The sequence below is a fragment of the Nicotiana sylvestris genome, chromosome 12 (assembly GCF_000393655.2).
Source record: "Nicotiana sylvestris chromosome 12, ASM39365v2, whole genome shotgun sequence".
Taxonomy (NCBI): domain Eukaryota; kingdom Viridiplantae; phylum Streptophyta; class Magnoliopsida; order Solanales; family Solanaceae; genus Nicotiana; species Nicotiana sylvestris.
Genome location: NC_091068.1, coordinates 144,465,427 through 144,477,900, shown reverse-complemented (window position 1 = coordinate 144,477,900; position 12,474 = coordinate 144,465,427). Strand labels below are relative to the sequence as shown.

At 37.5% G+C, this 12,474-nt stretch overlaps 2 protein-coding genes across 2 annotated transcripts; both read left to right on the top strand.

Moving 5' to 3' along the window:
- Window positions 1-303: 303 nt before the first annotated feature.
- LOC138883880 (uncharacterized mitochondrial protein AtMg00810-like) lies at window positions 304-1,000 on the top strand. The gene is made up of 3 exons (XM_070164597.1): window positions 304-345; window positions 409-532; window positions 639-1,000. The coding sequence occupies exons 1-3, from the start codon at window positions 304-306 to the stop codon at window positions 998-1,000; spliced, it is 528 nt and encodes a 175-aa protein (XP_070020698.1).
- A 9,344-nt stretch (window positions 1,001-10,344) lies between these two features.
- LOC138883879 (uncharacterized) lies at window positions 10,345-11,979 on the top strand. Its single transcript, XM_070164596.1, has 5 exons — window positions 10,345-10,375; window positions 10,536-10,661; window positions 11,157-11,311; window positions 11,430-11,621; window positions 11,719-11,979. The coding sequence occupies exons 1-5, from the start codon at window positions 10,345-10,347 to the stop codon at window positions 11,977-11,979; spliced, it is 765 nt and encodes a 254-aa protein (XP_070020697.1).
- Window positions 11,980-12,474: the final 495 nt, after the last annotated feature.

The following is a 12,474-nucleotide window of genomic DNA, read 5'->3' as shown; positions in this document are numbered from 1 at the left end:
AGCAATTACGATAAAATCACACAATTTGGACATTAAATGCTAAAAATGCAACGTACATTATTTTTATGATTTTTGTTTTTTTGTAAAAACAAACTTAATCACTCCTAATTGTAGAATCGAATCCTAAATGCAAGTGCGAACATTTTTGTATTTTTTATTAATTTAACAAATAAACATGCACGGACAAATACAAATAATTATCCAAAAATGCCACGAAAATTCTCAACACTGCACACAAAGGAAAATTGTTTTATTTTGAATTTTTGGGAGTAGTTCTCGTAGGGCAAAAATCACGTGCTCACAATGACTATGCCTGAGGGATTTGGTAGCAAGGGGGAGCATAGGGTATGCAGACTACTCAAATCCTTCTATGGCTTGAAATAAGCCTCTAGAAAATGGAATTTGAAGCTAACACAAGCTCTTCTCAAATCTGGTTTTCATCAAAACAGACATGATTACTCCTTGTTTACTAAAGCAACTAATGGAAAATTTGTTCTCATACTTGTCTATGTAGATGACTTACTTATTACAGGTAATGATCAAGAGGAGATTGATGCATCAAAAGCATCTTTGCATCAGAACTTCAAGTTGAAAGATCTTGGAGAATTAAGATATTTTCTGGGAATTGAAATTGCTAGATCAAGAAAGGAAGTATGCCTTGGAGATGATTTCAGAGGCAGGACTCTCAGGATCAAAGCCCAATAAGACCCCAATGGAACAAAACTTGAAACTTACAAGCATAGAATTTGATGAGATTGTGAAAGAGAATACTGATGACAACGTCCTGGAGGACAGAAGGCTTTTTCAAAGATTGGTTGGAAAACTTCTGTATTTGACAATCACAAGACCTGACATTGCATCTGCTGTGCAAAGTCTAACCCAATTTATGCATGCTCCAAAGAAGTCTCTTTATGAGGTTGCATTACATGTTGTGAGATATATCAAAGATCAACCTGGACTTGGACTTCTCATGTCCAACAATATTGTAGAAAGAGTTTAGGGATTCTGCGATTTAGATTGGGGATCATGTCCCATGTCCAGGAAGTCAATTACAGGGTTCTGTATCAAACTAGGGAGTTCTCTCATTTCATGGAAAGCAAAAAAGCAGACTACTATCATGAGGAGCTCAACTGAAGCTGAGTACAGAAGTATGGCACATACGGTGGCAGAGTTGACAGTGGTTTGCTGAAGGAACTAATAGTAGACATTAAAGAGACTATGGAGTTGTTTTGCGATAACAAAGATGCCTTACAAATTGCTGCAAATCCCATCTACCACAAAAGAACTAAACACATAGAAATTGAATGCCATTTTATAAGGGAGAAAATTCAAGAAGGATTGATCAAGACTGGGCGCATAGAAGTAATGAGCAACCGGCTGATATCTTGACAAAGGCCTTGGGACACCGGCAACATGCAGTTCTGGTATTCAAGTTGAGAATGAAAAATATTTTCCATTCTCAACTTGAGGGGAAATGTAGAAATTAGTAGCTTAATGCAGTTGTACCTAAGGCTATTTAAGTAATATTGTTCTAGAAGGTGTATAAGTGTAACTAGAGTTAGTTAGGTCGGTTAGTGGTTATATATGTATGTACAGTGCATTTCATTTAGTTAGTTGAAGAACTGAGCTTAGTTCTCTCTCTATCTTCTCTCTTTCTCTTTTTCCTTCATCTCTGAAAGTCGATGCTCATGAAGAGCTCAACAATGGCAAACCTAGGGCTTACTTTTAACAGTTTTTTTAACGTTTATAACCTAATAATAATAATAAATATTGTGTATTCCTACAAATGAAGTCTAAAACGTACCGCCTACTTAAAAATTAAAGGAAATATCATTGTTGTCCATAGGTAGTGATAACAAAATATTGAACCAATGATATTTTCTACTCAAAACAATGGTGCTTCCAAATTGCAATACTTTCCTACCAATTGGTTTACAATTATGTCACTAAATAAGATAATAGCTCGGTTTTGATTTAATATTCTTTTCTGTGCTTTCTTGTATTGAGATATACTGATGAAATTTGTTAAAGTAAAACAACATGCTGATAACGAAAAGCAATATACTAAAGAATACACAAATTTATTGGACCTTTATATAAGAAAAGCTAAAAGAAATGCAAGAAAGAAAGGCAAAAAAATAAGGCAACAAAGAAAGACTATATAGTTAAGGACGCGCAACTCTATTAAATATTCTTTATCTGGGAAAAAAAGAAAAAGAGTGTGAGAAACAAGATTGCCTAGTACATGGTGATTTAAAAGAGAGGAGAAGCCATGACTAGTTTGATAATTTTGTATATAATTTAATCGGTTGTAATGAGTTATCTACTATTTTCCCAAGCTATCAATACATACTTTGTTTGAGTAATTTGATTATATAATAATTTTTTTATGTAAAGTTTAAATTCTAAAAGTATATATCTATAGAACAAGCAGATTCACTGCCAGCAACGAATATAAAATTATATTATATATATATATATAAATTATATTGTATATATACATATATATATTCTGGAGAGATAATGAATTGGGGAAAGAAAAACTTATTGTATTTCTATATTGTGTCCTATATATACACGTATAAAAAAAATGTTCCATTAACTATCATTAGCTAATTACAAAGATACCCTTACTAACCCACTTAACTAACTAACTACCGTTAACTAAGCATATAACTGTACATATAAATACATCTGTAGCTGAGCTATCATGTAATACTCTTAATATCCCCTCAAGTTGGAGATGAGGAACTCACTGCCAATTTGCCAAGAATAGAAGCATGTTTGATCCCTGTTAAGGCCTTGGTAAATATATCTACTAGCTGAGCATCTGTGGGGATGTGATGCAAGGTGATAAGGCCATCATGCAACTTGTCTCGTACAAAATGACAATCTACCTTTATGTGCTTGGTACGTTCATGAAACACTGAATTTTTTGCCATGTGTACTGCAGGTTGACTATCACAAAAAATTGAGATAGGATGTAAGCAAGGAACTGTCAGTTCTTCTAGCAATCGTTTAAGCCATACTAGTTCTCCAACAACTTTTCTTACTAATCTGTATTCTGCCTCTTCATAGGAGAGGGAGACTATTTCCTACTTCTTGGATTTCCAGCTAATAAGGATATCACCTAATAAGAGAATGTGTCCACTCAATAATTGTCTAAAATTGTGGCATGCAGCCCAGCTTGAGTCACAGAATGCCTTCATAGTACAATATGGGTTGTTGGAAAAGAAAATGCCCAATGTTGGATCATTCTTAAGATACTTTAAGACATGCAATGCAACTTTAAGGTGAGGCTCTCTAGGTATTTGCATGAATTGACTTAAGTGCTGAACACTATAGGCAATGTCCAACCTTTTATTGTTGAGGAAGTTAAGCTTCCCAACTAACTTTCTATAGTGAGTAGGATCTTCCAGTAGGGCTCCCTCTTCTTCCTTCAACTTGACAGTACAGTTAAGAGGAGAAGAGACTATAGTGTACTGATTGTCATACTCTTTCAACAGATCTGCAATAAACTTTCTCTGTGAAATGAGGACCACATCATCTTTGTAGAACACTTCTAGTCCCAAGAAACAATGTAACTTCCCTAGATCCTTGATTTTGAATTGATCATGGAGGAAAGCCTTTGGTGCCTTAATTTCTTCTACATCTATGCTTGTAAGAATTATATCATCAACATAGACAACAACAAACACAATTGAAGAGCTATCCTTTTTACAGAACGATGAATAATCATTTTCTAAATGTCTAAAACCATTGGTGCATAATGCATCAGTCAGCTTGTCATACCACTGTCTGCTTGCTTGTTTCAGTCCATATAAGGACTTGTTTGCAAACTAGACCAGGAACCTCAGTCTGCAGTCCCTGTGGTATCTCCATATAAACCTCTTCATGTAGGTCTCCATGTAAGAATGCATTGTTCACATCTAATTGGAATAGGTTCCAGCCTCTTTTAACTGCTATACTAATTAGGGTCCTAACAGCTGTCATCTTGACAATTGGAGAGGATGTTTCAGTATAGTCTATTCCTGCTTGTTGTGTGTATCCTTTCACCACAAATCTTGCCTTGAATCTCTCAACAGTCCCATCTGCTTTGTGTTTGATTTTATACACCCATCTGCATCCTATGGCTTCCTTACCTGTAGGCAATGTCACTAAATCCCATGTGTGGTTAGCATACAAAGCCTCAAACTCTTGTGTCATGGCTGCTTTCCATGTTGGGTTTAAGGTTGCTTCCTCCTAAGAACATGGCTTAGATTCATGAGAAATGTTTCTCATCATATGCTGACTATCCTTGTTTAAAGCAGTCAAGTTGATGGTTTGGAAGGGAAAAATTAAGTAATATAGTGTGTGAGGTATTGTTCTTTAGATTTGTAAGGGAATACACATATTCATTTAGGTAGCTTGGTATTTTGACTGTTCTGGATGGTCTTGTAAGGCTTGGGAATGAGGAAGTATCATTAGTGGTATGATGGTATGAAATGTTTGAAAGACTAGGTGATATTTCAGAAACACCTGCATCAATAGGTGAAGAGTTACTTTGATCAACTAGTGAGGAAATATTTTGATTACCTAGTGAAGAAGTGTTGGTGACAGAACTTGGTGAAGTCCCAGTTGGTGGATGACTATGACTCAATACATCACTTCGATGACCTTCACACGTAGGATCAGAATGAAAGGATGGTAAAACACAAGGAAGAGAAGTGTGATTCGAAGACACTACAAAAGGGAAAACATGTTCATGAAATTGTACATCCCTGGAAATATGTATACTTTTAGTGGCCAAGTTTAGTACCTTATAACCTTGTATGCCAAAAAAGGTAACCTACAAAAACATGAGGCTCAATTTTGGGTTCAAACTTGTCTTTACGAGTCTTAAGAGTAGTAGGACAACATAAACATCCAAGCTTTTAAGGTGTGAATAATTGGGTTTCTTCTTGTAAACCATTTCAAAAGGTGATTTGTTATTCAGGATTCTAGAGGGTAGTCAATTAATCAAGTATGTGGCTGTGGGGATGCATTCTCCCTAATATTTGATCGGCAACTTGGATTGGTACAATAGGGGTTTTATAGTTTCCAACAAATATATGTATTTCCTCTCCATCACACCATTTTGTTGAGGGGTGTAGGGACATATTTTCTGGTGTATAATTCCTTTGGAAGGAAAGAATGATGAAGTTTCATTATTGATAAACTCTAGTCCATTATCAGACCTCATGGACCTAATAGAAGAATTAAACTAGTTTTCTATCATACATACAAAGGTTTTTAGAACTTGAAGTGTATTACTCTTACAACTCAAAAGATATGTCCAGGTTGACCTACTAAAGTCATCAACTATGGTAAGAAAATATTTGTAATTGTCATGTGTGACTGTGTGGCATGGCTCCCAGAGGTCTATGTGTAACTTCAAAATAAATTGGTAGATGATGTGGTTTTCTGTGAAAATGGTAGTCTTGTTTGTCTGGCCATAGGAAAAATTGAACATAAGAATGGTTGTTTGGGTGCAAAATTTACAGGTATGGAGGATATTTCCCTCATTTTCTCAAAAGGTATATGGCCCAATCTACTATGCCACAAATAATCAACACAATTTCTATAAGATGAAGAATTAGAAAAGGATGCACACACATTAATAGAACAAGAAGATGTACAAGAACCTTTCTTATTGCTTGAAAGTGGAATATTTACAAATGATGATGGTGAAAGACAAGCAGCAGGACAAGTTTCTAAGTGGTCATTATTTACAGTAAGTGATGTATCTGATTTGTGTGGTTGTGTATTGTTTGAATTGCTAGTAGAAGGAGAACATGAATTTGAAATGAAAAAAGTAGGGACAATAGCTGAACTAAGAAACTAGCATTTTGAGCAGAGGAAATACAGACCATTTCTTGCTCTACCAATCTCCAGATGCCTCTTCATTGAAGGGGCTTGTAAAATGCAGGAAGAATAAAAAAATTGGACAATTGACTTAAGATATGATGTTAAACAATAAACTGAGATCAAATTGAACTTAAAACTAGGGACAAACAACACTTTGTGTAAAGTCGACTTAGGACTAAGGACTGCATCACCAATTTCTGTCACTTTAACTTTGTATCAATTTGGTAAGGTTACTAGAAAAGGATAAGGTAGAATTCTAAAGTTGGTTAATAGGGCTTTGTTATAGGACATTGATTAGAAGCCCCGGAATCCTAAATCCAATATTCAGCAAATGATTTGGAGCATTTACATAAAAGATTACCAATAATTTCTTCATGAGTGGAGCAAGACAATATACCTGTAAAGTTTGCTGCCCTACTAGTGATGTTGTTTGAGACTTCAATTGCATTTGCACCATAGAAGTTCTCCAATAGATGTAGTAGCTGATTATACTGCTCTTTTTCAGGTTTTTAAATCCACATGCTTTGATTTCCAGCATCAACTTCACTGCATCCTCTAGGAACTATCCCTTCAGGTCCTCCATGCACATTTGCAGCAGATGCCATATTTTTTCCTTTAGTGAATTTGAAGTCTTGGGGGAATCCGTGTAATTTGTAGCATTTATCTTTGGTGTGTCCTTGCTTCTTATAGTAGTCGTAAAACAGGCGTAACCTATTGATGGATAACTATCATTGTATGAGTTATTTCCTGTAGTGTTCCTCTACTGAGCATAGTTTGGCCTAAAGGCTGGATTTGTAGGACCATTGACATTCATTGAAGCAGACTCCATCATCAGATGGTTTCTTGGCCTAACTTCTCTTTGTTTTTCTTCCTGAATTAGGATAAAAAAGCTTGTGCAATGCTGGGCAATAGATTCATCATCGAAGTGCTTCCTCTCACAACTGTATAGACCTCGTTTAACCCTATTAGAAACCTAATTAGCCTTCTGTCCTGTTCAGCCTTGTGCATATTTGCCTTGACACCACAAGTACATTGGCACTTACATTGTGCATGCACATTTAAGGTGTTTAATTCTTCCCAAAGCTTCTTCATTTTTGTATAATATCCTGTAATGTCTAAGGTTCCTAACTTTGGTCATTGATTTCCCTTTTAAGCCGGTACAATTTCATTCCATTCATATGATCGTACCTATCCTCCAGTTCCTGCCACAATTCCTTTGCATCGACCACAAATTGTAAGCTATCTGCCAAATCCTTTGAAAGTAAGTTGAGAATCCATGATGTCACCATTTCGTCGCATCTCTTCGACTACTTAAATTTCGGATGGTCGGAATCTGGCTTCTTACATTTTTTTGGTGATGAAGCCAACCTTGTTCTTCACTGAGAGGGCTCTGAGGACGCTTCTTCTCCAGGATCTATAACCAGTTCCGTCAAATACCACCGACACCAGTGTCGACCTGGCACTCTCTGAAGAATGCATGTATAAGGGATTGGTCGAATCCAAAGTATCCTTGTTTACATTTGGTGAATTTGTTGAATCCGAAGTATCACCATCTACCGCCATGATATAAGATGAATTAATCGACAAATCTGAAAAATTGTGGGTGAAAATTAGGGTTTCCCAATTTCGACTTGCAACTTCAAATCAAACAGATATTATTGATGAAAATGATGAGCCTGAACGAGAATTGAGCCAACACTGAGCCTTAGCTTTGATGCCATGTCAAAACTAAGAGATTAAGTGTAAGTAGAAGTTGCCATTGAAAAACTAATAAAACTGATTGTATAATGAATTGGGGAAAGAAAAACTGATAAAACTAAGAGAGAGCAGTAGAAACTTTTGGAGGGATAATGAATTAAGGAAAGAAAAACTGATTGTATTTCTATATTGTGTCCTATATATACACGTATAAAAAAGTATTCCACTAACTAACATTAGCTAATTACAAAGATACTCTTACTAACCTACTCAACTAACTAACTACCATTAACTAAGTATATAGCTATACATATAAATACAGTTGTGGTTGAGTTGTCATGTAATACTCTTAATACATATATACACACACACACCAATTTAATATTTTGAATTTGGTTCTGAGTTCAAAGTCAAAGAGGAGATAGAGGGGAAAAAAGTGGGAGATTGAGATGAAGAGAATTGGGCCATAGACCAATAAGACAAAATAAAGGGCAAAGATTACTTTTAGCCTGCGGTTAAAATTATTTACATTCGATAGCTGCAAAAGAGTATAAAATTTGTATACTTTTTGAATATAACATATATATATATATTCAACTATTATTTTCGTAGCGACTATACAATATTATTTTTCAAATAAAACATAATGCTTAGGTTTGTTTGTGTGTCGTAGGTTTGATTGCTTAATGTCATCTTATGTTTGGTGTTTGAGGTACCGAAATTTTACCTATAGTTTCCCGCTTTCAAAATTTGGATCGTCAACTGTTATTACTTGACAAGAATATGAAAGGAAAAGGATACAGCAATAAAGATGACTTGATCTAAATCACCTTAATTCTACAATAGAAATTAAGTTTAGGTCCTCATTCTTTTTCAGTAATAAAGGACGATTATATATACTAGAGTATTTGTTTAACAGTATGAAGATTATCATAAAGCCTGTGCTTTAGCGCATATGTCAAACTTCATCAAATTAGCTAGTGATGGTAGCAAGCAAAGTCAAGGCCTCAGACAAAAAGTTCTCAACAGTTATCTTCTAACAAGTAACCATAGAAAAGAAAAAGATATCTATCAAAGAATCCTAAAAGATCACAGAATCCATTTCAGATGGAGAAGTAAACATTTCAGATATGCCACATGCAAGAGATCAGAAGCAGATGGTATGTTTATTCATTAACCAAAACCCGATTGTTTACCCTTAAAATTGGATAACAATTAAATTTATAATGTGGTTTTAAGGACACGTGATTTCACCTAATACCAATTGATAAATGTAAAGAGTAATAATAAAAATTAACAATATAATTAAGCAAACCAGTGTTTGAATGAATTCAGCCCTCGAGCTTGAATACCCTCAAATTGGTGCTAGAATAATTAGAAATATAACAAGCGGATGAACAAGAATATCAGCTAGAAAATATTGTATTGCTTTGATATGCGTGAATGTAGGTGATTACAAGATGATTATGACCCTCTTTATATAGTATATGAATTCTATCTATGGTACAATTCTAATTACGGAAGTAAATCTCATGATTATCCTAAACAACAGCCCTTGATTTGATACGTTTCGGGATTTCTGCTGTGATCTTCGACCAGTCACGGATATCTCGCTTTTCCGTTATTGCGCTTTACTCGAAGCCTTCCATATTTGATCTCGATCATTGCTGGCCTCGATCTCGACAGGCACCTTGATCCTCGAACTCGATACCTTGTCTTTGTGCTCTAGACTGATCCATTATGAGGCTTGTCTTTAATGTAATTCCATGGCCTCGATCAAATAGTAAAATCGGGTAGGCCCGGTTTTAACCGTATACAGATAGTCCCATCATTTCTTGGAGTGTAGTGAGAAGAAACGAGCTGAGCCTTCGATTTTATACCTTAACCTATCATGATGTCATCCTCATGATGCAAGCGACATAAGTAACTGGAACATTCCGTCGGTTCATATATCGAGACATTAAATGCCTATAAGTTGTTGTCGGCCATTACTGGTTCTGAACCGTCATCTTCATCCTATAAATGTGCTTTCCTTCTCTTTTTCCAAACTTTACTCTTGATCTTTGCTCTAATCTTCAAAGCTTTTTACATCTTTTAAGCTTTTCCGTTCTGCACAATCTCTAAGCTTCGTTATCAACCTTCCTCAAAATACCAAACTTTATCCTCTTCTTCTTTCGTTGAACTTACATAAAAATGATGAAAACATCAAAAATTGTTCCTTAAAAGGAAAACTCCTCTTCATTACGTCCAGTAGTCGATAAAACATCGGTGGAGCCGCGCCCTGAGGAGTGCGTTCCCGAGAGGAGGTGTGTCCTTGATTCCGACTTCAAAGTTGAGAAGACTTAGTTGATCCCTGGTCAGTGTGAGCCTATGTCGAGATATATATGCTCGATAACTGAGAGTGACCTTGAGCAGGTAAAAAAAGACTGCCATTGGGAAGCTAAAGAGGTGGTGATTCCGTCCCCTGAAAAAGACATCACTACCCATGTGGAAGGGTTTCTAAGTGTTTACACTTACCCTTTCACCCCGGGCCCTGGCGATCCTATCATTATAAATTTTTACCGCCAATATCAAATAACCCTCGGTCAGATCCATCTTTCTTCTTGACGGATTTTCATTCTGCTCTGATTCTTCGCAATCAAAGCCGAAGGGATGCCTTTCACCCTCGACCACCTCATCAGATTGTACAGCCCCCGTCTCTTTTAAGGCGGTTAATAAAACTCTAACGTCGGGTCACCAAAGTATTGTTCTCGAGTATAGATGAGGACAAGGATCAAGGGTGGATGGGAAGGTTCGTTCGAGTGAAGACTCCCCACCTAATCCCGGCCGAGAAAATGCCATTTCCCGAGGAGTGGAATATAAAGTGTAAGTACAATCCTGCTTTTAGCTTCCATTTATTGTTTTGTTTTCTTTGCTTCTCCTTATCTACATCCTTCTCTATGATGTAACAGTCTCTTGGATTCCTGGAGCAATTCCTAACCTCGAGAGCTGGGTTCGGAAACTAGCTTCGACCTCCTCATACGTTAAGCACTCATTTCCTTATTTGGCAAGGGGCCGATGGGAAGCCAAAAATCATGGTAAGCTCTTTTCCACATTCTTTATGATTTTTGCTAAAATGTTCCTTTTCATACTTATTTGACTTCCTTTCATATATGCCTCGAAAAAGATGCCGTCATGAGGCCCCTGTCTGGGGAGGAGAAGGTTCACCCCCGGTCACGAAGCCAGTGAAGGGTTCTCGAACTCTGAGACTTCAAAATCCAAGAAGAGTAGGGCTCGCAAGTCGAAGAAAGACACCACCGTCCTGCCTGAGGAGGTAGTTCAGCGACTAAGAGAGGAAGAAGAGGAAAATGAAGATGCTAGCTTCGAGCTGGTGGCTCGAACGAAGAGGAGCACCGAGGTCCGAATGGCTGTTGAGCCGGTAAGGGCTGAAGAGATTCAGCCTCGAAGCAAGGAGATCTCGAAATAGGACCCAAGCAAAGTTCCCAAGTCGTCGGTGGGTGTGCCTAAAGGGGCTAGCTCCGATGCCCTTCAAAATGAAAAGAATGCCTCAAGTTACTTGCTTGGGGAAATAGAAATTGTCTATTTGCCAACCCTCCCTACATTATCTGATAGGCAACTTCAGGAAGCCCAGGCCATAGGGACCCTTGATGTGGAAAGAGCCCACGAAAGGGAGGGCCTTTTCCGTGGTTGCTTTATGGGAGTTGAAGATGCTACCAACCTGAGTGAGGCATCGAGTCTCTTTGATGAGGCTCAACGACTTCTGAGTTAGGTAAGTCTTAGCTCCCCTAATCGATATTACGCTTGTATTTATTTCTTCTTGCCTAATTTTCTTTCTTTCTACATAGGCCTTGTCACTTCATCGGGATCCATTTTCTAAATCTAGAGTAGAGATGAGCCGATGGGAGGCCGATCTTCAAAGTCTCATGGAGGAGAGAAATGCCCTTAAACTTCTCATCGGGCAAAAAAAAGAGGAGATCAAGGACCTCCAAGCCGAATTGGCCACAGCTCATAAAGAGCAGACTGACCTGATTGAGCAGGTAATATAAATTTTTAGAAGCTTGATGTATCAATTCAGGGACGACGACTAATACTTCAATCCTGCAGGTTTAGTAGAAGGCCAAAAATATCGAACAGCTCCGTGAGGAGGCCAACATGATGAGGGCGGCGACTTTGGGGTGGAAACAAAACATGGACTACCTTGCCTCGGACAAAGATGCTGCACGAGCCCAACTTTCATCGGCCGAACATCAGCTAAAAAGCATGAAGAAGGAAAGCTCATCCCAATCCAAGAAAATTGAGGAGCTCGAGGCTCGGTTAACCCCTGAAATTGAAAATGTTACTTCTGAGGCAGAAAAAGTAAAGGCTGACATGGAGGAGATCGTGTCCGTCTACTGATTAGATGCTGAAGATGCTCAAGCTTGAGAAACGTAAGCATATTGGGCTACCGAGCATGTCAAGTACCCGTCTCGAAGAGAGACTCTCGAGGAGATTCATGCTTGTGGCTTTAACCTTGCCGTCGAGATCGAGAACACGAAAGAGCTCGAGGCCGAAGCCAAAGCATTGCTCTCTTCCGATGGAGATAATTCTGGGAGCGTGAGTGGATCCGATAGAGAAGGGGATCCAATGGTGAAGGTGTAGCTCCCGAGGAAAATTAGGCACTTAAAATTTTTTGTTTTTTGAAATTTTTGTGTAGGATCTTGATCGATCCATGTAAATATTTTCATATATATAAAAGATCTCTTTTCTCTTTGATTTGTCTTTATTTCAATTTCCGCCTTGTACAAATTTTGTTTCGGCCATGTCTTGGAAATTTCATATGTATGAGGCTTAGGCAATTTGATCGTAGTCGGACTAGTGTAGTCTTTATAATTGAGCGAGTGTTTGTTCGAA